Source organism: Salmo trutta, chromosome 5 (genome assembly GCF_901001165.1).
Source record: "Salmo trutta chromosome 5, fSalTru1.1, whole genome shotgun sequence".
NCBI classification, from domain to species: Eukaryota; Metazoa; Chordata; class Actinopteri; order Salmoniformes; family Salmonidae; genus Salmo; species Salmo trutta.
Window position 1 is genome coordinate 20,615,392 of NC_042961.1, and position 26,604 is coordinate 20,641,995.

Sequence of the window (26,604 nt, forward strand, 5' to 3'; positions counted from 1 at the left end):
TCTCCCTCTCCTACTGACCAGGGGGCCCAGGAGACGTCCGGGCCCAGCTCCTCGGTCCTCCAGGCTTGCCTGCCACCCGGGCTCCCATCGGACCCTGGCCTTTGTGCGACAACGCTTTTGGTGGCCTACCATGCTCCTGGACGTCTCCTCATTCGTTGCCGCCTGCACAGTCTGTGCGCAGAACAAGACACCTTGGCAAGCTCCGGCTGGTTTTCTTCAACCACTGCTTGTCCCTCACCGTCCCTGGTCTCACATATCCCGTCACGGGTCTTCCCCCATCTGATGGCAACACCACCATCCTGACAGTAGTGGACCGGTTTTCCAAAGCCAGCCACTTCATTCCTTTCCCAAAGCTACCCTCTGCCAAAGAGACGACCCAGCTCATGGTGCAGTACGTCTTCCGGATCCATGGACTGACGGTGGACATGGTCTCCAACCGGGGCCCTCAGTTCTCGTCCCTGTTCTGCAAGGCGTTCTGTACACTCATTGGGTCATCGGCCAACCTGTCCTCCGGGTTCCACCCGCAGTCCAAGCGGACCACCACCGGACCCCGGCTCCCCAGTATCATCTCGGGTAGAGGGTATGGCTGTCCACTCGTGACCTGCCCCTCCGGGTGGAGTCCCACAAACTTTCCCCCCACTTTATCGTCCCTTTCCCCATCTCCAAGATCATTAGCCCCTCTGCTCTTCATTTTCTGTTGCCCCGTACCCTCTGTATTCATCCCATTTTCTTGTGTCTAGGATTAAACCTATGTCTCACAGCCCTTTGTCTCCTGTTTCCAGACCCACCCCTCTCCCCCTTCTCATCGACGGCCAACCGGCGTACACGGTGAGGTGCCTCCTGAAGGTTCGACTGCGGGGCAAGGGATTCCAGTACTTGGTTGACTGGGAGGGTTATGGCCCGGAGGAGAGATGCTAGGTCCCCACTAGGGACATCCTGGACCCAGGTCTCATCGCCGAGTTCCAATGCCAGCAGCCCGGTCAACCAGGTATGCGCACAGGTAGGACACCAGGTGGCGCCCCTAGAGGTGGGGGTGGGGGGGTACTGTCACACCCTGATCTGTTTCACCTGTCTTTGTGCTTGTCTCCAACCCCCTCCAGGTGTTGCCCATCTTCCTCTGTCACCCCCCTATCTGTTTCACCTGTCCCTGTGATTGTCTCCACCCCCTCCAGGTGTCGCTTATTTTCCCCAGTGTATTTATCCCTGTGTTTCCTGTCTCTCTGTGCCAGTTCGTCTTGTATGTTTAGTCAAGTCAACCAGCGTGTTTTTCCCCATACTCCTTTTCTATTCGCCTTCCCGGTTTTGACCACTGCCTGACTCTGGACTATTTTCCCGCCTGCCTGATCATTCTGCCTGCCCTGACCTTGAATCTGCCTGCCCTTCGGTACCTATTGGACTCTGAACTGGTTTTGACCTTTTGCCTGTACACGACCACTCTCTTGCCTAACCCTTTTTGGATTAATAAACATTGTAAGACACCAACCATCTGCCTCCTGTGTCTGTATCTGTATCACCTTGTGCCTTGATATCCTCATTATCCCCAGTGTATTTATACCTGTGTTCTCTGTTTGTCTGTTGCCAGTTTGTCTTGTCTTGCCAGGTCTTACCAGCGTGTTTTCCCGTCTCCCTGCTTTCTCAAGTTCTGTTTCCTAATTTCTCCATTCTCCTTGCCATTCTGCCTGCCGGGCTGTACCTGATTGACTCTGACCCGTTTACGAATCTCTGCCTGTCCTGACCCCAAGCCCGCCTGCTATTCTGTACCTTATTGGATTACAGACCTCTGCCTGCATCTGACCTGTCTTTTGGGTCAATAAACATCTGTGACTCATATCCAAGTTCTGATAGCTTGATGGTTTTTGCAACTGCCCTTGAAGAAACTTTCAAAGTTCTTGACATTTTCTGGATAGACTGACCTTCATGTCTTAAAGTAATGATGGCCTGTCGGTTCTATTTGCTTATTTGAACTGTTTTTGCCATAATATGGACTTGGTCTTTTACAAAATAAGGCTATCTTCTGTATACCACCCCTACCTTGTCACAACATAATGCTCAATGCTCAACTTAATGCTCAAACACACTAAGAAGGAAAGAAATTCCACAAATTAACTTTTAACAAGACACACCTGTTAATTGAAATGCATTCCAGGTGACTACCTCATGAAGCTGGTTGAGAGAATGCCAAGAGTGTGCAAAGTTGTCATCAAGGCAAAGGGTGGCTACTTTGAAGAATCTCAGATGTAAAAAATATTTTAATCTATTTTACACTTTTTTGGTTACTGCATGATTCCATATGTGTTATTTCATAGTTTTGATGTCTTCACTATTATTCTATAATGTAGAAAATAGTAAAAATAAAGAAGAACCCTTGAATGAGTAGGTGTGTGAAAACGTTTCACTGGTACTGTATATCTTAAGTGGTTCCATTTTCATGAATTTGATGGTAAGCTTGACCCCCATTCAAAAACAATACGGGACTTGCACCAGGAAGTAGGCGGGACTTTCATAGGGTATTGGAAGGCTTGGTGAAGCTGTTACCATGCTTCACCTATCCAGTCCCTTCAGATATGCAAATGTTTTCAGTCTGATTATAAATCATATTATTGACAGATGTTATGTTGATTGTCTCTGAATGAAAATATTCAGGAAAGAATCGATCTGCATGTTACCCACGTATCAATTGTTCACCACTCTGTTTTTCGATATCTTCAATGCAAGTAGGTTTTTGTCTCATCCTGAGATATCATGTTCACTTGCCAACACCCAATCAGGAAATTAAACCTTGAGTTCAGAGGCATTTTTTATAGCACTTACCACTGTAGAGAACAACTGTTTTCCTGGAGCTGAGCCCTACTCTTGTGATGCACTGTTCTAAAATTTTATTCATTGACAGAGTGGGTAGGGCAATGACTCACTATGCTATGCCTGGTTTTGGTATGGTGCACATAGTAAGCATAACTCAGTAATTTCATAGTCTATGGCCTTATGTCCTACCTGGGACGAAGTGGAATCAGTAAGTAAAGTAAATCACAGTATACAGTATGATGATGATGATGTAGTGGAGGGGTTGATGGGTAGAGGTAAGATGCCTGCCATGTACCAACTGTATGGACACACAAAGCCCCAAAGTTGAAATAACAAACATACACAGACTTTTCATTAAATTAAAGATAATTAATCAACTCTTTGAGAGATCACAATAAGGTTCAAGGCTTTAAAAACAAGAACACCTCAGTCCCCCTTCAATACACAGGTCAGTTGGATACAGTAGGAGATGGCAAATACTGATGAATGGTTGATGGTCAGAATCTTTTGATTCCATTCATTTTTCCAGAGCTCTCTGTGTGTGTGTGTGTGTGTGTGTGTGTGTGTGTGTGTGTGTGTGTGTGTGTGTGTGTGTGTGTGTGTGTGTGTGTGTGTGTGTGTGTGTGTGTGTGAACGCATATATTTGTTGATGAGTGTAAGTGCATGTTTTGCAACTATTGCAGGCCTCTGTTTCTTTTCTCTTTGTAAACCTGGTTCAGCCTGTTAAGGAGGAGTGGTGTGTACTTCTCTTATTCATGACCTCTCACTCTCTTCGCAGGTTTCGGTTGTCACCAGCCGAAAATGTGTATGACATGTCCCTCTCCCTGTGAAAGGGTTCAGGGTGGGGGTTGGGGTGGCACTGAGGAGCAGGTCTAGGTGTAGCCTAACCTGTTCTCCAGCTCAGGCGGTGGTCAGAGAAGGCATTTAACTGACAGATCCTCTTAAATTGACAGAACAGCTGAGGTACAGAGGAGACAACATTGCCTGGGCTTTTGGAGGACACATCTCTAAGACGTTGACAAGGTGAGTCCTTCCCATCCTATGCCCTAATCTGAGCCCAGCGAAGCCCCAGCATACAAAGATGAGCTTTATAAGCCTTTTGTTGCCATTAGAATGTGATATTTAACATTGTCATTCGTGCTGATGGTACAATGGGAACTTTAATCAGTTTAGTGATCTTGTATGTAAAGTACAGAGGCCTAACAGTTGTTCATCGTGTTGTGTTGAAACTAGTAATGGATTTATAGTTTTTGCAATTTTATGAAATTCTTTTAGTTTTATATTTTAAATGTTTTGCTAAACAGATTAAATAGTCCCTCATGAAATTGCCTTGACTTAAATGTAAATGAGCAGGTGAAGGTAGAAAATCATTTGATTTGTGTGCCCCTACGACTTGATTTGTGTTATATCAACATTTGTGGGTGGATGTAGGGTTATATTTCAGTCATGTATTTTGCCACATGGGTTATTGTTGTTGGCTGATTGTGAATGAACTAGGCACTTTGCGTCATCCTGAAAGATAGTTTGTCAAAATACCTTGCCCAGAACTGTAGATTGATCAATGATTGGTGAAGTGGATTTTGCTAGTGTGGTACTATTCATCAACCATATAGGGCTGGTTTTCCAGACTCACATTAAGCCTAGTCCTGCAATAGAATTCTCCATTGAGATTCTCCAGTTGAGCACGCTTTTTAGTCCAAGCTTAATCTATGTCACGGAAACATGTGTATTGTGTCTTTTATAGTACCCTTGTTACTTAATTTCTCTGAGGTGTTGCTGTTGCATTATGTTCTTCATAGTGGTCAGATGAGAATGAAGTCACCATAACATGCTGAAATGGTATACAGCATTTCAATCATTGTCTCATAGAACTCCTTTTACATATTTAATGTGTTGCATACCAAGCCAAGCCATTCAAGCTGTATTTTTGCTGGCCTATGAAGCCACAATTATAAACCCACAACTATTGACTTGCTTCAACTGTCTTATATCTTCTTTTACTTCTAATATTTATCCTCAGAGATTGAAAAATAACTTTTTTCCTTTTCATGAAACAGAGAGACCGGTTAAAATTGTAAGCAAACTTATGTGGCTTCATGTTTTACATTTTCACAGAATGCATTTGTGGTGGTGTAATAATGTATTGTTTTGAAGCCAAAATCATGACGCTCATAATTCCACTTCCACCATTTCTTCTTTCTGACCTGCTGCCCACCAAACCCTCAGTATCACAATGCAGGTGAATGTATTGACATTCATTGAGAGTAGTGTGTGTGGCAGTGTGCGGCTGTGGTAGTAGGTATGGCATGTAAGCTAGCATGTGTCTCAACCAACTGGTTTGCAATACATTCCCCTGAGCATCCTGGCACGGGGCCATGCCTTGGATTCCTGAGTGTGAGGCTGTTTGTGGGTGTCGCTGTCACTCTGTCTGTCAGTCTGGCGGCAGTAAATTAAAGGCAGAGAGCTTTGACAAGCTTTAGCATGGATATTAAGAATTATTGTCATTATAAACATTAAGAACACCTTCCTAATATTGTGTTACACCCCCCCTTGCCCTCAGAACAGCATCAATTTGTCAGGGCATGGACTTTACAAGGTGTCGAAAGCGCTCCACAGGGATGCTGGCCCATGTTCACCCCAATGCTTCTTACAGTTGGTTCAAGTTGTTTGGATGTCCTTTGGGTGGTGTACCATTCTTGATACACACAGTAAACTGTTGAGCATGAAAAACCCTGCAGCGCTGCAGTTCTTCACACAAGCTGGTGCGCCTGGCACCTACTACCATGCCCCGTTCAACGGCACTTAAATGTTGTCTTGTACACATACATAATCCATGTCTCAATTGTCTCAAGACTTAAAAATCATTCTTTAGCCGGTCTCCTCCCCTTCATCTACACTGACTGAAGTGGATTTAACAGGTGACATCAATAATGGATCATAGCTTTCACCTGGTCAGTCTGTTATGGTAAGAGCAGGTGTTCATAATATTTTGTAAACATAGTGTATAGTATAGTCCGGCTATTCCCAAACTGGGGTATGCGTACAATGCCGTTGGGGGTACTGCCCCCTTACCCGGGAAAGCACCGAACAACAGACAGGGATGTTGGACCATCGAAGAGGCGCAAATATGATGAGAACTACATTGATTTGGGGTTCACTTATATTGGGAGTAGTGCCTTTCCTCAGCCACAATGTGATATATGTGCAAAAGTACTATCTCACAACTCGATGAATCCTTCACTCTTGTGCAGACATTTAGAAACTAAACATGACAATTTGAAAAATAAGCCATGGGAGTTTTTTGAGCGAGAATTAAGAGTAGTAAGACATGTATAAATGCAACAGATACCATTAATAAGAAGGGGCTAGAAGCGTCTTATATGGTGAGCAACTGAGTGGCTTGGACAGGCACTATTAAGTCCTCCACTATTGTGGAGGACTTAATTCTTCCTGCTGCCACAGATATGGCTACAGTGAAAATGGTTAACTTTGTTAAAGCAAGGCCCCTGAACTCTCGTGTATTTTCTGCATTGTGCAATGATATGGGCAGCGACCATGTAACGCTTTTTCAACATACAGAAGTGCGCTGGTTATAAAGTATTGACACGTTTTTTTTTTTTAATTGAGAGACGAGCTTAAAGTTTTCTTTACTGACCATCATTTTCACTTGTCTGACCGCTTACATGATGACAAGTTTCTCACACAACTGGCCTATGTTTTTTCTCGCCTGAATGATCTGAATCTAGGATTAGAGGGACTCTTCGCAACTATATTCAATGTTCGGTACAAAATTGTGGCTATGATTAAGAAGTTGGAGCTCTTCTCTGTCTGCATTAACAAGGACAACACACAGGTCTTTCCATCATTGTATGATTTTCTGTGTGCTAATGATCAAGCTTACAGACAATGTCAAATGTGATATTGTGAAGCACCTGAGTTAGTTGGGTGCGCAATTACGCAGATACTTTCCCGAAATGGACGACACAAACAACTGGATTCGTTATCCCTTTCATGGCCTGCCTCCAGTCCACTTACCGATATCTGAACAAGAGAGCCTCATCGAAATTGCAACAAGCGGTTCGGTGAAAATTGAATTTAATCAGAAGCCACTGCCAGATTTCTGGATAGGGCTGCTCTCAGAGTATCCTGCCTTGTCATATCAAGCTATTAAGACACTGATGCCCTTTGCAACCACATACCTATGTGAGAGTGGATTCTCAGCCCTCACGAGCATGAAAACTAAGTACATGTACAGACTGTGTGTGGAAAATGGTTTAAGACTGAGACTCTCTCCAATACAACCCAACATTGCAGAGGTATGTGCATCCTTTCAAGCACACCCTTCTCATTAACCTGTGGTGAGTTATTCACAATTGTTGATGAACAAATAAGGTTTTATATGTAAGATGGCTAAAAAAAGAGCCACATTATTGATTATTATTATATTATTATTTGTGCCCTGGTCCTATATGAGCTCTTTGTCACCTCCCATGAGCCGGGTTGTGACAAAAACTCACAATAGTTCTTATGTTTAATAAATGTATCATATAGTGTGTGTGTGGCAGGCTTACAATGATGGCAAAAAACAACATTTTAGAGTGTGCTGACCCTGGTGCTAGAGGTGGAGGTTGAATGTTTGAAGGGGTACGGGACTATAAAAAGTTTGGGAACCACTGTTTTAGAGAATTTGGCCGTACATCCAACCAGCCTCACAACCTCAGATCACGTGTTCCCACGCCAGCCCAGGATCTCCACATCCGGTGTCTTCACCTACGGGATCTGGAGGTTGAATGTTTGAAGGGGTACGGGATGATAACAAGTTTGGGAACCACTGGTAGAGTCCAATTTCTGTTTTGGTTGGTTGTTGCGTGTTATGACATGATAACTCCGGTATTGATGCGAGAATGTAGTAAGAATGTAATATGTAGTTTTGTTTAGAATGATAGTTGTCTTCCCCTTTATTTAAATGAGTGGCATTCCTAGGCCATAACGCATCTTTTGTGTGATGAATTGTTTATCATTTTGTATGAGTGGGGTTAGGGCGTCTTGAGACGTAGCAAAAGTCTAGGAAAGACTATTCAGGTGTAAGTCTGACCAGAGAGATGCATTAACTCTGTTCTGAAGTGTTGTCACCTGAATAAAAAGTAGTTTTTACTTCCACGAAGTGGTATGCGTTTGTGTGTGTGCGCGCATGTACATGCATGTGTGGATGTTTCACCCACTGGGCTCAGAAAGGATGTGGTTTCCTGCTAGCTACACCTCTAAAGTGTTACCGGTTATATCAACACATACAGATATTATTAGAATGTGAGGAACTTTTGTAATTATACTGAACAAAAAATAAAATAAAAGGCCACTAAAATGTGCACAGATATCTCAAGTTTTGAGGGATCGTGCAATTGGCCTGTTGACTGCAGGAATGTCCACCGGAGCTGTTGGCAGATCATTTAATGTTCATTTCTCTACGATAAGCCACCTCCAACGTCATTTTAGAGAATTTGGCAGTACGTCCAACAGGTCTCACAATAGCAGACCACGTGTAACCAAGCCAGCCCAGGACCACCACATCCAGCTTCTTCACCTGCTGGATCGTCTGAGACCAGCCACCCGGACAGCTGATGAAACTGTGGGTTTGCACAACCGAATAACTGCTGCACAAACTGTCAGAAACCGCCTCAGGGAAGCTCATCTGCATGTTCGTTGTCCTCACCAGGGTCTTGACCTGACTGCAGTTTGACGTCGCAATCGACTTCAGTGGGCAAATTCTCACCTTCGATGACCACTGGCATGCTAGAGAAGTGTGAATCCCGGTTTCAACACTCCCGGGCAGATGGCAGATAGCGTGTGGGCGAGTGGTTTGCTGATGTCAACATTGTGAACAGAGTACCCCGTGGTGGTGGTGGGGTTATGGTATGGGCAGCCACAATCAACAGCCTGATCAACTCTATGCGAAGGAGCTGTGTCGCGCTGCATGAGGCAAATGGTGGTCACACCAGATACTGACTGGTTTTCTGATCCACGCCCTACTTTTTTTTTTAGGTATCTTTGAAGAACAGATGCATATCTGTATTCCCAGTCATGTGAAATCCATAGATTAGGGACTAATTAATTTTTTTCAATTGACTGATTTCCTTACATGAACTGCAACTCAAAATCTTTGAAACTGTTGCATGTTGCGTTTATATATTTGTTCAGTGTAGTAACTGCAATAATTTCACATTTTAATTGTAGAACGTAAGATGAATTGTTTTACTGTTTATATCTGCTTCTTAAACGACATTATTAACTGCACCTCACTACTTTTTTGTTTTTACAGGTTATAGTGAACATTTGTCTTGATATGCTGCTGTAAATATACTTCAGAAATCATGGTGAGTGAAATACTTTATTTATACAATTTCCTGACATTTCATAACCTTTTATGCTTCCCATTAAAGAGGCAATCTACGATTGGTACATCCATTTTTTTTACTTTTAAATTAATTATACCCATTGATTCATGAAGAATCTAACTTATAAAAGCTTCATTAGGTTAGTTCCACTGTCATACCCCATCAGAACCCAAAATATATCCATTTATTTTGCTCCATTGTTAGTAAACTATGGAATTGTAAACCAACACTAGCTTCAAAACATGTTAAAACTATACTTTTTATATAATGGTTGGTCAGTCCTTGCATCCATTGCTCTGTCTATGAATTTGAGAGTGGTTTAATTTCTCCAGTCTTACCCCTCAACTTTTTACAAAAACAGTGTTTGAAATGCAGATTTTCCCTTTAAAGCACAGAAGCATTGAGGAAGTATGTTCTTCTAAAAACAAGCTATCTATCCTGTTGGAAATCAGATCCTAAAACCATGCAAATGTTTTGTCTTACCAGAGTCTTTGAATACTGCTCACATGCTAATGTAACTGTTACAAACAGTTGATGCTTAAACTTCATGATAGTGACTACAATTGATTTGATTTAATTGTATTTCATTGTTGACCTCTTAGAATGGGAAAAGTCAGCTAAGACGTTATTCCGAAAGCTTGGTCCTGGAGGATTCAGACAGAGGAGGAGTTGTCATCACTGGAATCACAGACCCTAGAGTCACTAATAAGAGTGGCTTGAAAGAAGGTAAAATGTCACAGATCAGTTAATTTCTGCAACAACAAAAAAAACATTCCTAATTATAAAATGTAAAGAATATGTACGTTTTGTTATTGGTTGTACATATAAGAAAACAACAGCTATTTTTTCAACCCTCCATTCTTTCTACTGTTTTAGGCGATGAGATTGTTGCTGCCACCATACATCTTAACCACCTCAATAAAGATGACCTGATGAAAATACTTAAGATCATGGAGCCTTACGAAGACAACATGAGTTTTGTGACAAAGCCGGATCTGAATGCCAGTGTCAGTCTCGGCTCATTGGACAATGGTCTCAAAAGTCCCGGGGATGTACGTTTCAGAATCAAATTTACTTCATGATTTATGCCAGCAGTCATTACACTATGCTCAAGGTTCTTTTTCATTTCTGAACAATTATATTAATAATGTATTATGAATCAATACCTTAGTATTTGTCCATTGACTACCACTTAATTGCTATTTGATTGTCTACAGATGCTCAAACATACCTACAGCAGAATGCAGCGAGCAGTTGAGGCACCACCTATTGAGGTTAATGGCCTCAATGGACAATTAAATGCAGAAGGCTGGTTGAAGAATGAAATCAATGGTCCCACTTTGAATGGGGAATTGCCCAATGTGACATTGGACACACTTGGACCTGATGGAGGTGCAAAGTTCCCCATTGGAATATCTGGGCCAGTAATGAAAGGAGCAGATCAGGAGGGCACCCTCACACACCCTAAAGTCAGTCTATCAACACCAGAGTTCAGCACTCCAGATGCTTCACTTGACTTGGAGAAACCTGAGGTTAAGACGAGTGGATTGAAGTACAAGCATCCAAAATTCAAAATGCCTCACTTCAAACTACCACACATAAAAGCCAAAGCGCCAAAGGGAGATGTGAATGTATCAGCAGATTTAGAAGGCCCTGGTTTCAGTGGAGAGCTAGAGACACAAGACCTGAACCTCTCAGCCCCTGATGTGGAAATCAAACACCCAGATTTGAATGGGCCAAATGCTGTCTTGAAAGCTCCAGATGTTGACATAGAGGCTCCTTCTGGCAAATTCAAATGGTTTACTCTCACAAAGCCCAAGTCTGGATTATCTGGACCAAAAATGAAGGGACATGAAGTGGACATAGATGCTGACCTGTCTGCACCTGACATGAATCTCTCCACTCCCAACATTGATGGAGAGATAAGCGCATCAGAATTAGACTTGAGTATACCAAAAGCTGAGGTAGATCTGCAAGCTCCAGATATCAACATTGAGGCTCCCTCAAGTAAATTCAAATGGCCTCATTTAAATAACCACAAATTTGGTCTTCATGGGCCCAAAGTCAACTCCCCTGGTGTGGATGTTAAGGCAGATCTGGAGAAACCAACCGTTGATCTTTCTGTCCCAAAGATTGAGGCTGAGATGAGCAAACTAGATTTAGAATTGAATTTACCCAAAGCAGACCTCAGCGGCCCTGAGATAGATATGAAAGCCCCTGTTGGTGATATTCATCCTCCCACTGGGAAACTTAAGTTCCCAACACTCAAAAAGCCCAATTTCAGGCTCTCTGGACCAAATATAAAAGCTCCAGACATTGATGTTGATGCAGATCTGAAGGCACCTGACCTCAGTCTCTCTGTCCCTGAAGTTGAGGCAGGGCTTAACATGCCTGATTTGCGCACCAATTTGCCAAATGCAGATATCAAAGGCCCTGAAGTAGACTTGAACACATCAGAAGTGGACATTGAGCCCCTTTCAGGGAAATTAAAATGGCTTACTCTAAAAAAGCCAAAGTTTGGTCTCTCTGGACCCAAGGTTAAGAGTCCCGAAGTATTGAATCTCACCACTCCAAACGTTGGAGAAATAAATGCACCAGATGTAGATCTTACTTTACCCAAAGCTGACCTTGAAGGCCCAGAGGTAGATGTTGACACTGATGCTCATTCTGGAAAATTCAAGTGGTTCAACCTAAAGAAGCCCACAGCTGATTTGAAAGGTCCAGATGTAGATCTTCAGGCACCAGAGGTCGACATTAAGACACCCTCTGGAAAGCAAAGATTTCCAACTTTAAAAATGCCCACAATTAACTGGACTGGACAGAAGGTGAAGGGACCAAAGCTTGATGGTGATCTGAAGAGAGCAGATTTGGACCTATCAGCTCCCAAGGTTGATGTGAATTTACCAGGAGCAGATCTCCAAGGCCTTGATCTTAACCTCTCCACACCATCAATTACAGCAGACATTGCTGTTCCAGATGTAGATCTTCAGGCACCAGATGTCAACATTGAGGCACCCACTGGAAAGAAACGATTTCCAACTTTAAAAATGCCCAAAATTAACTGGTCTGGACATAAGGTGAAGGGACCAAACCTTGATATTGATGCTGATCTAAAGAAAGCAGATTTGGACCTCTCAGCTCCGGAGGTTGATGTGAATTTACCAGAAGCAGATCTCCAAGGCTCTGATCTCAACCTCTCAGCACAAGCAATTGAAGGAAACATCGCTGTTCCAGATATCAATGTCAGTTTGCCTGAAGCTGACCTCAAAGGACCAGATGTAGATTTAGACCTTGATGCTCCCTCTGGAAAATTCAAGTTGCCGAAACTAAAATGGCCAAAAATAAGAAAAGTAAAAGGACCGGAACTTGATGTCGATGCTGATCTTAAGACCCCAGAATTAGCTGTTGATGTTAATTCACCTGAAGCAGATCTGAAAGGGCCTTGTCTCAACTTGAAAACAACAGATCTCAACCTCTCAGCACCAGCAATTGAGGAAGACATTGCTGTTCCAGATTTCAATATCAGTTTGCCTGAAGTTGACCCTGATGCTCCTTCTGGAACATTCAAGTTGCCAAAATACGAACTCCCAAAATTCAGTTTAACTGGGCGAAGAGTTAAAGGACCAAACCTTGATGCTGAGCTAAAGGCCCCAAAATTGGATGTCTCTGTTCCTGATGTGGATGTCAGTTTGCCGACTGCTGACCTCCTAACCCCTGTAGTAGAGCTGAAAACACCAGACCTTTCTGCCCCCAAAATCAAGGGATCTATGGCTGCTCCAGATTTGAGGACCAGTTTGCCTGAAGCTGGCATTAAAGGTCGAGCAATAGATCTTAAAGCCCCAGAAGTTGACCTTGATGCCCCATCTGGAACCTTGAAGTTGCCCAAATTCAAACTCCCCAAATCCAGTTTAACAGGACCAAGAGTTAAAGGACCAAACCTTGATGCTGAGCTAAAGGCCCCAAAATTGGATGTCTCTGTTCCTGATGTGGATGTCAATTTACCGACAGCTGACCTCCAAGCCTCTGTAGTAGAGCTGAAAACACCAGACCTTTCTGCCCCCAAAATCAAGGGATCTATGGCTGCTCCAGATTTGAGTACCAGTTTGCCTGAAGCTGGCATTAAAGGTCGAGCGATAGATCTTAAAGCCCCAGAAGTTGACCTTGATGCCCCATCTGGAACCTTGAAGTTGCCCAAATTCAAACTCCCCAAATCCAGTTTAACAGGACCAAGAGTTAAAGGACCAAACCTTGATGCTGAGCTAAAGGCCCCAAAATTGGATGTCTCTGTTCCTGATGTAGATGTCAATTTACCGACAGCTGACCTCCAAGCCTCTGTAGTAGAGCTGAAAACACCAGATCTCAACCGTTCTGCCCCCAAACTTGATGGTGACGTGAATGTACCAGAGATTAGAATGAATGTACCCAAAACTGATCTCAAAGGACCTGGACTAGATCTAAAAGCTCCAGATGTAGACACTGATGCCCCTTCAGGCAAATTCAAATTGCCCCATTTTAAGCTCCCCACATTTGGCCTTTCAGGTTCTGAACTGGAGGGACAAAACCTTGACGTTGAGACACCTGACATTAATGTTTCAGTTCCCAGAGTTGAGAATCGGCTTGAAGCCCCAAAGGTAGATTGTTCTCTACCTCAAGCATACCTCAAGCGATCTGATCCTAATGTTAAAAGAGATATCAGTGCTCCAGATGTAAATCTAAGTTTACCAAAAATGGACCGCTCTGGCCCTGAGGTAGAGTTGAATGGTCCTGATCTAAGTCTCTCTACCCCAGGAATTGAAGTAAGTGTCCCAGACATTAAAGGCCCTGTGGTCAAGTTTAAAGCTCCAGATGTTGACATTGAGGCTCCTTCTGAAAAACTGCCTCATTTTAAGATGCCAAAGTTTGGTCTCTCGGGACCTAGAATAAAGGGCACAGAATTTAATGCTAGTGCAGATGTAAATACACCTGATGTGGAAGTTTCAGTCCCCAAAATTGAGGGAGAGATTAGTACCCCTGAACTGAGTCTCTCTGCTCCTGGACTTGAGGCCAGTGCTGACATGCCAGATTTGGATGTAAATGTACCAGAAGCTGACCTCAAAGTAGATGTTGAGGAAGAGGGAGACACTCACAAAAGTACATTCAAATGGCCATTCAAGTGGCCAAGCTTTAACTCCTCTGGCTTAAAAGGTAAAGATTCTGACATGGACGATGAGGAAGAACATAGTGGGGATGAATCAAAGCGTGATCAGGTGGAGGTGCCAATGTTTACATTTCACAGACTACCACAGAACAACAAGATTGAGAGTGCATTCCAAGATGCTGCCAAGGCCCTTGGTGAGATGGACACGCCAAAGCTTGAAGGAGGCCTTGAAACAGCTGGCATAGAGGTCAGTTTGCCTAAAGTGAAAGAAGGACAGAAGGTGACATCACCTTCAGGATTTATTAACATCATGGAGCGGTTGAATATATTTAAAGCAAAAACACCCACAGCTAATGTCTCCCTACCAGAAGTGAAAGGTGAGCTCCGTACCCCTAGCCTTGATGTCAGCTCCACCTCAGACGTAGATAGTTCCACTAAGCTAAAAAGAGGGACTTTCAAAGTTACAAAACCTGAATCTGGGATAGGCCTGGAATACCCTGTAGTGGACTCATCGGAGGGAAACGATAGCATGTCAATAAGCCTCTCCAATATGCTTTGTCTGAATATCAAAGAGCCTGATGCAGATTATTGATAGTTTCCAGTCATGTGAACCTTACACTTGGGATAAACCAACATGATTGTAACTACTTTGTAAATACATCAATTTGTTCATGAGTTGACGCCATTTTAAGGATGTGGTTTGTCTCTATGTACAAACAAAACAGAAACATGTAATTATTTGTATGTCGATTCTCTGATATCTTTGTTAATCCATATGCTACATCTATATTCAAACAGTTGACAGCAAAATGAAGGAAAATGTGCTCATTGGCTCTATGTGTACTCAAACATATTTAAATTATGGTAATGTTTCCCAAATGCTGTTCACTTGGAAGTTTACTTGTTTTTTTACAAATGCCTCAGTATTGTATCTGTCACAATTCAGACATGTTTCACCCATAAAGGAGACAATCTTTATGGAAGCTGTCATCTTCACATTTTAAGCTAAAACAATTGTTGAACAGTGAAATGTAATTATACTATTAATTCGTTATTTCCTTCTCCAATAAACTACTATAGCAATATGTCTATATGACTCAATAATTTATTGATGATTGACTATAAATTATACTGTAATTGACTACAACAATATGTAACAGTATTATAATTCATGGCAGGTTTGAATTCCTGTTTGATTGGATATTCATCACTGAAATTAAAACAAGTAAACATGAACCAAGTTGATATAATCATCACACACACACAGAAAGCTCAAACTTTCATGGAAGACTTCCTATAGTAAACCTTTTGTTCGTCACTGTATTTTCAATGCATTCGTACCTGTAGATTTCCAGTCATTGCGCTAACACTAGTTAGCATTGGTTCGCGAAACTACCGCTAACTTCCTTCATACTGCACACAGAGACATAAAAAAGGGTATCCAAGAGTTCATCTGATGCCAGAATCTCACAGTATCCCTTAAATAGTATTTTAATTGACATGATTAAAGTAAATGATGATATGAGGATATGATTATTTTTTTAAACGTGTTATTGAGGGAAAGTTAATAAGATTAGCAAGAATACGGAAAACATCTAGCTTTTATTTGCTTCAAGTGGGGTTGGGGAGAGGAATTGGAACCACATTCAGGATAAAGCGTAAGGGCAAATTCCTAATTAGAATTCAACCTGTAGTGAAATTGAAAAACACAATCTCAGCTTCATCAAACTATCCCAAAATAATCAAGACTCATGAACTATGAATACAAACAATACATTATTTGGAGATTATTCCTATTTTTATGAGACTATAAAGACCAAAACGCAACACTGTCATCTTTACCATATGATATATACTACATTGATTGTTATTATGGTCACTGTTCTAAAAAGTTACAATTGATGAACAATTCACCCTTTTAATCTCGTTCCCTTTTTCCCACCTCACCTTCTTTACGTGCCATGTTGGTTAATACAGCTCTACTTTTTATGTTCTAGCCGCCTGGTTATTTTTGTGGGTACACCAACACTTGAACACACAACAATTCAGAGAATGAGGAACCTTTTGAAAAAGAAAAGAATGTGCCGGTTGAGATAATCAGAACTACAGTATCGGTAACAAGTACAAAACGACAATCAATCCCATTAAGTCCTCAACTCCGCAGGAGTCATAACATGTGATCCAGTTGTCTTTTGCGCACCAAATCATCTAAATCCGGGAACCACTGGTTGTTAAATAAATAGGCTTCTGATAACAAATGGTCCAAGTCCCTGTTGTCATTGCTAATTCAATAAAGTGGATAGCAAAATGTAAAAAGTAATATGTATAATTTGGGGGGGTTGAGGATATGTGGTTAATGAGCATTTTGCCAGCGTGAGGGCCAGTCGTTCTCCATCCAGCGTTGCAGAAGCCGCAGCACATCAATGCGCTGGTAGACCCGGCAAAGTTCGGTGAGCTCAGTGACGGTCTTGTGGTTGTTGCGCAGCAGGAACTCTTGTGTGGGGCTGTGGCACATTGAGCCCTGGGTCCGGTGCTCCAGCAGAGTCAGCTCATCATAGCTCATGCCCCAACGGCTCGCAAAGTTCTTCCAGTTCTTGACAGTGCAATGATTTGGGTCCAGTTTAAGACGCAGTAAGTCAAGCAAGTCGTTGTCATCCATTAGGTCACTGATCTTTGGAGGTGGAGCTGAGCAGCAGCACTTCTCATATTGGTTGTTCAAGAACTGCAGCTCCTTGGGGAAGTCTAAGGGGTAGGGATTGGGGCAAGGGAGAATGGAATTACCAACAGCCTTGGAAATATACAGTGCACATGAAAATCATTAGTCTACTATTTTGGTACATGTACTGTATGCAAATGTAATGCATCTGTCTTGAAAGATGTGTTGCTATAATCTATCTACAACATGTGCTTGGAAATGTTGTTCAGGGGTATAGTATATATCATGATAAAAATGAAAATTACCTGGTGAGATGGAGCCTGTGCAGATGCACTCTACACCATCTTCCACTGGCTGTACGAGGTTGGGTAAAACAAAACATTACATTCAGTTCTAATTATAGAGAGGAATTAGCTACCGATATGATTCAGAATACCTTACAGCAGTGGTTCCCAAACTTTTTATAGTCCTGTACCCCTTCAAACATTCAACCTCCAGCTGCGTACCCCCTCTAGCACCAGGGTCAACACACACTTAAATGTTGTTTTTTGCCATCATACAAATAATAATAATCAATAATTTAGCTCTTTATTTAACGATCTTACATATTAAACCTTATTTGTTCATCAAAAATTGTGAATAACTCAACACAGGTTAATGAGAAGGGTGTGCTTGAAAGGATACACATAACTCTGCAATGTTGGGTTGTATTGGAGAGAGTCTGTCTTAAATCATTTTCCACACACACATACTAGTGAGGGCCGAGAATCCACTCTCACATAGCTCCCTCGGGTGCTTCGCTATATCACATTTGACATTGTCCGTAAGCTTGAGATCATTTGCAGACAAAAAAAATCATACAATGATGGAAAGACCTGTGTGTTGTCCTTGTTAATGCAGACAGAGAATAGCTCCAACTTCTTAATCATTCAATGTCCCGCACATTGAATATAGTTGCGGAGAGTCCCTATAATCCTAGATTCAGATCATTCAGGCGAGAAAAAACATCACCCAGATAGGCCAGTCGTGTGAGAAAATGGTCAGTAAAGAAAAAACTTTAAGCTCTCAATTTAAAAAAAATTGTCAATACTTTGCCCCTTGATAGCCAGCGCACTTCTGTATGTTGTAAAAGCGTTACATGGTCGCTGCCCATATCATTGCATAGTGCAGAAAATACACAAGAGTTCAGGGGCCTTGCTTTAACAAAGTTAACCATATTCACTGTAGTGTCCAAAACGTCTTTCAAGCTGTCAGGCATTCCCTTGGCAGCAAGAGCCCCTCGGTGGATGCTACAGTGTACCCAAGTGGCGTCGGGAGCAACTGCTTGCACACTCGTTACCACTCCACTATGTCTCCCTGTCATGGCTTTTGCGCCATCAGTACAGATACCAACATGAGCAGCAGCTACGTTTGGCTACATACGGACCGTTAGTGGAATTCCTGCGAGAGAGTAACGGTTAATGTGATTGGATGTTAATTATTTGACTAGGCTACCTGTATTTGACATTGTGTTGTTATTTCGCTGAACACTAGATGGTTTAATTACATTTTTGGCAGTGAAATGAGGCTACTCAGGCGAGAAAAAAAACTCCTGTTGGAAAATATACACGGACTGTTTGAAAATGTGAAGATTTAAAAAAAAAAATAATAATATATATATATATATATATATATATATATATATATATATATATATATATATATATATATATATACCATTAAAATAACACAACCACCAACTCACAAACCTTTTCCTATACGGAAAACGGTCTTGTGGTTTTGACACCAACCACTAGTTCCAGTTACAAAGACTCAAACATTACAGACCAGGTCATGACATTCTCAGATGCTGGCTTAGCGGTTGGAGTTATCTTTAGTAATCTACAGTTTACAGGAGCATCCTGTCAAGGCTCATCACCACATTTTCACATTAATATGAAACTAACACAAAGAAACTACACTTTATCTCAGTGTAAGTGAGCCCATCACCCACCTGTCTTATTCTGTCTGAGAGAGGTGTGAGGTAGCCAGGTGGCATGGACCTCAGCTGCAGTGTCACTGTATCTGGAAAGGACAGATCGACAGTATAGATGAATATTGTGCTTTCTCATCAGAGGCCCCAGAAAGACACATCAGTTGTGTGAACAGATGTACTGAACTTAAAGCACCTACCTTGAGGATCTGTGACTTGGACTGGATAGTTGGACTTCAAGGACTAAGAGACACAAAACACACATGTTCAGCTTTGCTACAAAATTACACTGATGGATTCTGATCTTTAGAGTGATAGAAATATTTGAAGACAGAGAGATAGCAATTAAAACACATATAAACTGTGGAGAAAAATTATACTCTGTGTTGGATAGCAAAAAGTGGCTTGTTGCAACTTGCTTCTATATTAGTCCCTGGGTGTAAGAAATCCCAGCATAATGTACTCAACTACGGTTAAATTACTTTACATGGCTATTTTCTGAAAACATGGCTTTTCTCGGTCTACTCGGACCGAAGAGTTAGCACTCATTTTGTTCTACTCTTTTGAAATAAGAAAAACATTCAATTAAATTCAGATTGTACATTTCTTAACACTAGTTTGTTTCTGATGATATTAGACAGCCATACCATTTCTGCCATGAAGCTACTCGTATCTGTGTCCTCCACTGGTTCAGAGATGATTCTATCTGTTGAGACAAGACAGGGATATTACATGAAGAGAACAATGCATAAAGGAACATATTGCAGATGTTATATATAATGATGGCTGATGGAAATGATGGAATGCAGTTTTTCAACAAAGCAAATATCAGAATGAAGACGATACATTAAATCTGAAATGATTGATTGTCCTGGGTCCTGATATAGTGGACATGGACACACATGGATGAGTTGCAGATGTACAAAGCCCTCAATTATGGCTCTAAAACATACAGCTATGTTATTATGTTATAATTAAGTCTATGATTTGATATTTGATAGAGCAGTCTGACTGAGCGATGGTAGGCAGCAGGCTCGTAAGCATTCATTCAAACAGCACTTTTGTGCGTTTTGCCAGCAGCTCTTCGCAATTCTTCAAGCATTGCGCTGTTTATGACTTCAAGCCTGTCAACTCCCGAGATTAGGCTGGTGTAACCAATGTGAAATGGCTAGCTAGTTAGCGGGTGCGCGCTAATAGCGTTTCAAACGTCACTCGCTCTGAGACTTGGAGTAGTTGTTCCCCTTGCTCTACATGGGTAACGCTGCTTCGAGGGTGGCTGTTGTCGATGTGTTCCTGGTTCGAACCCAGGTAGGAGTGAGGAGAGGGACGGAAGCTATATTGTTACATTGGCAATACTAAAGTGCCTATAAGAACATCCAATAGTCAAAAGGTATATGAAATACAAATCGTATAGAGAGAAATAGTCCTATAATTCCTATAATAACTACAACCTAAAACTTCTTACCTGGGAATATTGAAGACTCATGTTAAAAGGAACCACCAGATTTCATATGTTCTCATGTTCTGAACAAGGAACTTAAACCTTAGCTTTCTTACATGGCACACATTGCACTTTTACTTTCTTCTCCAACACTTTGTTTTTGCATTATTTAAACCAATTTGAACATGTTTCATTATTTATTTGAGGCTAAATTGATAGTATTTATGTATTAAATAAGTGTTCATTCAGTATTGTTGTAATTGTTATTATTATAAATAAATAAATACATTGCACATTTTTTTTTTTTAAATAAATAAATAAAATCGGCTGATTAATTGGCATCGGCTTTTTTTTTGGTCCTCCAATAAAATCGGTATCGGCGTTGAAAAAAATCATAATCGGTCGACCTCTATTTCCTATAGCTACATTAATTAAGTTGGTGACACAGTTGAAACTACAGTGTAAGCCAGGCAAAGATCTCAAACGAAAACACGTGGGTGGGCTCACTTCCTCGAACAAGAGACAACATTTTCAGGGTTTTCTCACATTGGTGACGTGAGTAAACATATACACACAAACACTGACGACACCGTATCCAATTTTACCACAGCAAATGTTATTATAATGGAGCTGTAAGGTCACTCGCACCAGGGACCTGTCAGTCGGTCATTGATTGAACATATCACCAACAAGAGGGGAAAATTTGTCAAGATGTCAAATAACTACTAAAACACCCTCACGAGTTTTGATTGAACAAGATTATTTTAACATATTCTAGTCCAGAAGCTCTGATCATTTCTGTGGAGGCTACACACAACTCACTTGGCACACACTGGTTCAATTGACGTTGAATTAAATGACATTGAATCAACGTGGAATAGACGTTAAATTGACATCTGTGCCACGTGGGAAAAGAGTACATCTTTCAGTATTTTCTGCATTTTGTCATATTGCAGTATTTTCTCCACTGTTTCCTACATGATGATGATGACAGTGATACAAGAGAGGACCTGCCAGTTACCTCTCCATATGCCAAGCTCTCAGTAAGATCAATAACAGCAGAACAGTTACAGTGATGTTTTATGCAGTGTCACTGTAATAACCATGTAATTGCTGTTGCATACATAGAAATAGAGTCTCATTCTAGGCCTGTGGTTGCACAGAGTTATGTACAGATCCTTTGGTAATGCATACTCATTCTACCTTGCTCCTTATCAGTGCATGCAATGCTGAGACACATCAGCCCCACATCCCCTACTCATCAACTACAAGCAGAAACCCAGCTCATCTCAGTATTGTTTCTGCTGCACAGGGAATGCAGAGACATGTACCTACTCGCTCAGGAAACAGTTCAAGAGATGAAATATAAGCCACATCATAATATCGTTAGATCCCTCGAGGCCATGATTCCACAGAGATGAACCTAGATTTTCTCCTTTTTGACCACCCATGCCTTTGCTGCTAAGATAAGTCAAGTTTTAAAACATTTAATCAGATCGTGTAACGGTGCATTTGCTCGGCAGTGACAAAGGCCCACAAATGGCTTGAGATGAATGGCGTGCTAATACCTAACTCAATCCATGCAGTTTCTATATCTAACACAAAGATGGACAAATGCCTCGTTGCCTCGTCTATGCACGGTGGATGATTGAGGGTTGTGTGCGTGTGTCTGTGCTGGAAAACTCAAGTTCCACCATGCTCAGCATGAAAATGTGATTTGTTGAGTGAGATGAGGCGTACTTTGCTGGCGTAAAGCCCTCAGCTGCTGTAAAGGCTTCGGCTACTGTAAAGGCCTTGGCTGCTATATTAAAAATGACAACGCAATAGTAAGAAATAATATAGATCTTGTTCTTCAAGACATGCTGATGAGGACAATGTTTCAGTATTAAAAAAAGCTGACATTTTTATGAAAGAACCAGAGCATTGTGCAACAGTGGGGTATTATTGTTCTGCTCATTCAAGTGAAAAGGCATCCTCAAGACCCAACCGGTATCTGTTCAAACAGATCACGGAGTAAATGTCATTCATTTGCATGAGCTCAAGGGGTCAGCTCACATTTTCACACCCACCCACACCAAAACAGCCATTTACATTTGCAAATATTATTGATTAACCATTTAAAATCATTGTAGATTCACAGTGAAAACCAAAGCATAGAAAATGTGGGGTTATATTCTTTACAACATTGACATTTAAAAAACACAGTAGCATAGCTTGCCATTTAGGTTTGATTCATCAGGGTGTCCAATGTACATGCCTCAAATTTGAGATAACAGTTTTATGCTATGTTTAATCAAGTTAGTACAGTTTGGCATAGCCTAGGCCTACCCTACTCACTTTTATCACTGACGACAAAATTGTATATTTTCCAACTCCCACACATCTTATACATCCACTGAGAGCAGTGGAGGCTCCTCAGATTAGGAAGGGGAGGACCATCTTCTTCAGTGAATTTCATAAAAATACAAATGGTGAAACATTAAAAAAAGTTACCCTTTTTAGATAAAACTATACTAAATATATTCACGTCACCAAATAATTGATTAAAACACTGTTTTGCAATGAAGGTCTAGAGTAGCCTCAACAGCAGCTAGCTTCCGTCCTCCTCTGGGCACATTGACTTCAATACAAAACCTAGGAGGCTCATGGTTCTCACCCCCTTCCATAGACTTACACAATAATTATGACAACTTCCGGAGGACGTCCTCCAACCTATCAGAGCTCTTGCAACATGAACTGACAAGTCCACCCAATCAAAATATCAGAGAATGAATCTAGTACTGAAAGCATAAGCTACAGCTAGCTAGCACTGCTATGCATAAAATGTGATGAGTAGTTGACTCAAAGAGAGAGAAGGACAATTGTTGAACAGTTTTGAACAAATAAGAAGCGAGAGAAAGAGCTACGTAGCTATATTTGGTTGTATTTTGTCTTACTTTCACTTAGCTAGAGAATGCAGTGAATTGTGTTTGACTGTTATTAGGGGCATATTCATTCCGCCGACTCTGTTCAAAAACATTCCTTAAACGGAACGAAACTGGGATAAAAATACCTGAATTTGTCCAATAGAAATTCACATTTGCAACTGTTGGACTAATGATTACTCCCTAGATCAACTCGATGCAGGCAAGAGTGTGCAGGGCAGTATTGAATGTGTCACTGTCTGCCACCTTGATTACTAAAAATTCTCTGTTGTAAACTTTCATTCATAGGCTATGTAGTAGCAACCTCGTGATGGGTACAGATAAAATTCAAGTGTCATGTAGAAGCCTAAACCTATCAATCTTACATTGAGCTGGGTGACAGGGTCTATAGACAATCATGGACTACAAAGGGAAAACCACCTATGTCTTGCTTCCGGACATTTGTTTCAAGATGTCCACCATTGTTCCTGTACCCAAGAAAGCAAAGGTTACTGAACTAAATGACTATCGCCCTGTAGCACTCACTTCTGTCATCATGAAGTGCTTTGAGAGGCTAGTTAAAGATGTATATCCCCTCTACCTTACCTGACACCCTAGACCCATTTCAGTTGCTTACCGCCCCAATAGATCCACAGACGATGCAATCGCCATCGCACTGCACACCGCCCTATCCCATCTGGACAAGAGGAATACCTATGTAAGAATGCTGTGACGATAGCTCGGGAACCTGGGTCTGAACTCTGCCCTGTGCAACTGGCACCTGGACTTCCTGACGGGCCGCCCCCAGGTGGTGAAGGTAGGAAACAACACCTCCACTTCGCTGATCCTCATCACACGGGCCCCGCAAGTGTGCGTGCTCAGCCCCCTCCTGTACTTCCTGTTAACCTATGACTGCATGGCCACGCACGCCTCCAACTCAATCATCAAGTTTGCAGACAACACAACAGATTACCAACAACGATGAGACAGCCAACAGGGAGGAGGTGAGGGCCCTGGAAGAGTGGCACTAGGAAAATAACCTCTCACTCAACGTCAACAAAACAAAGGAGCTGATTGTGGATTTCAGGAAACAGCAGAGGGAGCACGCCCCTATCTATATCGACAGGGCCGCAGTGAGAAGGTGGAAAGTTTAAGGCCAAAAAGATCATCAAGGAAATCACAGCTTCTATCTCAAGGCCATTAGACTGTTAAATAGCCATCACAAGCCAGCTTCCACCTGGTTACGCAACCCTGCACCTTAGAGGCTGCTGCCCTATATACATAGACATGGAATCACTGGCCACTTTAATAATGGAACACTTGTCACTTTAGTAAATGTTTAAATAATGTTTACATACTGCGTGTGGCTCAGTTGGTAGAGCATGGTGTTTGCAACGCCAGGGTTGTGGGTTCGATTCCCACGGGGGACCGGTATGGAGAAAAAAATATATGAAATGTATGCATTCACTACTGTAAGTCGCTCTGGATAAGAGCGTCTGCTAAAGGACTAAAATGTAAAAAATGTAATGCTTTAATCATCTCATATGCATATACTGTATTCTATTGTACTGTATTTTAGTCAATGCCATTCCGACATTGCTCATGTGTGTATTGTTAGATACTACTGCACTATTGGAGCTAGGAAGACAAGCATTTTGCTACACCCGCAATAACATCTGCTAAATATGTGTATGTGACCAATAAAATGTGATTTGATTTGAATGGATTATGAATGACAGCCATCCAACATGCTGTAATAGAAATAAGGCCATGCTCATACATTTTTTTATCATCCTCCCTCATCTTAAACTGCACCGACCGCCACTGATTGAGAATAAGGTGCAAGTCCCTTACTGTCATTGATACAGGAAGGGGAATTTTATGTTTGGGGAAATGCCAGTTGTGATCAGAGAACATTGAAACGGAACTAATAAAATGCAAGTTCTCTGTTATGTCAATACATTCTTACAACTAAGATGTGTAAATATGTATTAAATAAAAAAGTTCTGATAGCCTACATTAAAAAAAACGAATCAAAAGGACATTCCAATATTACAGTTGGACTGTCCGTTTGTAAATGAGTAGGTTGTTCAAAAAGCACACAACCCACTGGGCACAGACGTCATTCAACGTATTTTTTTAACCCCCAGTTCCCCGGTAGGCGGTCATTGTAAATATGCATTTGTCCTTAACTGACTTGCCTAATAAAGTAATATGTTGGGTGAAAAACTACGTTTATGTCTTTATACAAATTAAATCAGTTTTCCCACGTTGAATTGTTTGTTGTTGAAATGACGTGAATACAACGTTGATTCAACCAGTTTTCGCCCAGTGGGAAGATGTGGATTCAAACATGCGTTAAGGATGACCTTCATCCACAACCAGTAAGTAGCCTATAGATATCATACAAGAGGGCCATAAACGACATATATATATATATCATTTAAACATTTTAAATAAAAGTGCAGACTTACCGAATGGCTCCTTAAACGCCTTCAAGCTATTCATCTTGACACAAATAGACGTACACATAAGAGAAAAGTCCGTTGCACCTAATAGTAAAATGACAACGTCTGATAACAAAATTGATGCGGAGAGTGGCGATAACACTTCGGCGACTGAGTACCCGAGACTGAGTTGAGGGGGCGGGAGGTGAAGATGATGTAATGATGATGATACTCAATAGTGGAACAAGTTCTGACTTCAATCATATATGCCTCTTCTCTGATCACAAGTGTCTCATGTCGAGCAACTTCCCGTATACAATGGAAGACATGTCATGGAGGCCGACAGATCTGTCTGGAGATTAACCATTTAAATCCCGCCATTACTACATGGCCCAATAACTTTCCTTAGCCAAGGCGATGCTTTTGTATACTATATAGCCAAGGAATTATATACAGTCGTGGCCAAAAGTTTTGAGAATGACACAAATATTAATTTCCAAAAAGTTTGCTGCTTCAGTGTCTTTAGATATTTTTGTCAGATGTTACTATGGAATACTGAAGTATAATTACAAGCATTTCATAAGTGTCAAAGGCTTTTATTGACAATTACATGAAGTTGATGCAAAGAGTCAATATTGTCAGTGTTGACCCTTCTTTTTCAAGACCTCTGCAATCCGCCCTGGCATACTGTCAATTAACTTCTGGGCCACATCCTGACTGATGGCAGCCCATTCTTGCATAAGCAATGCTTGGAGTTTGTCAGAATTTGTGGGTTTTTGTTTGTCCACCCGCCTCTTGAGGATTGACCACAAGTTCTCAATGGGATTAAGTTCTGGGGAGATTCCTGGCCATGG

The 26,604-nt window shown here is 41.5% G+C and overlaps 2 protein-coding genes across 2 annotated transcripts; one reads left to right on the forward strand and one right to left on the reverse strand.

Moving 5' to 3' along the window:
* Window positions 1-3,721: 3,721 nt before the first annotated feature.
* Window positions 3,722-15,416, forward strand: si:ch211-125o16.4 (neuroblast differentiation-associated protein AHNAK). Its single transcript, XM_029752899.1, has 5 exons — window positions 3,722-3,825; window positions 9,119-9,173; window positions 9,797-9,920; window positions 10,071-10,246; window positions 10,412-15,416. The coding sequence occupies exons 2-5, from the start codon at window positions 9,171-9,173 to the stop codon at window positions 14,921-14,923; spliced, it is 4,815 nt and encodes a 1,604-aa protein (XP_029608759.1). The 5' UTR covers window positions 3,722-3,825; window positions 9,119-9,170; the 3' UTR covers window positions 14,924-15,416.
* A 451-nt stretch (window positions 15,417-15,867) lies between these two features.
* LOC115193831 (ectodysplasin-A receptor-associated adapter protein) lies at window positions 15,868-26,066 on the reverse strand. The gene is made up of 6 exons (XM_029752900.1): window positions 25,778-26,066; window positions 19,607-19,665; window positions 19,160-19,202; window positions 18,981-19,051; window positions 17,293-17,341; window positions 15,868-17,073 (listed from the first exon to the last, which is right to left on the reverse strand). Exons 1-6 carry the CDS (start codon window positions 25,833-25,835, stop codon window positions 16,685-16,687), a joined length of 669 nt encoding a protein of 222 aa, XP_029608760.1. The 5' UTR covers window positions 25,836-26,066; the 3' UTR covers window positions 15,868-16,684.
* Between the last annotated feature and the right edge of the window lie 538 nt (window positions 26,067-26,604).

Excerpts from the sequence above, each read along its gene's own strand:
- si:ch211-125o16.4 (XM_029752899.1), top strand. Across the intron at positions 9,921-10,070 it reads TAAGAGTGGCTTGAAAGAAG|GCGATGAGATTGTTGCTGCC; the intron begins GTAAAATGTCAC and ends CTACTGTTTTAG. Across the intron at positions 10,247-10,411 it reads GTCTCAAAAGTCCCGGGGAT|ATGCTCAAACATACCTACAG; the intron begins GTACGTTTCAGA and ends GATTGTCTACAG.
- LOC115193831 (XM_029752900.1), bottom strand. The coding sequence starts at position 25,835 with ATGTGTACGTCTATTTGTGTCAAGATGAATAGCTTGAAGGCGTTTAAG. Across the intron at positions 19,666-25,777 it reads GGCGTTTAAGGAGCCATTCG|ATAGAATCATCTCTGAACCA; the intron begins GTAAGTCTGCAC and ends TTGTCTCAACAG. Across the intron at positions 19,203-19,606 it reads GTAGCTTCATGGCAGAAATG|TCCTTGAAGTCCAACTATCC; the intron begins GTATGGCTGTCT and ends TGTGTCTCTTAG.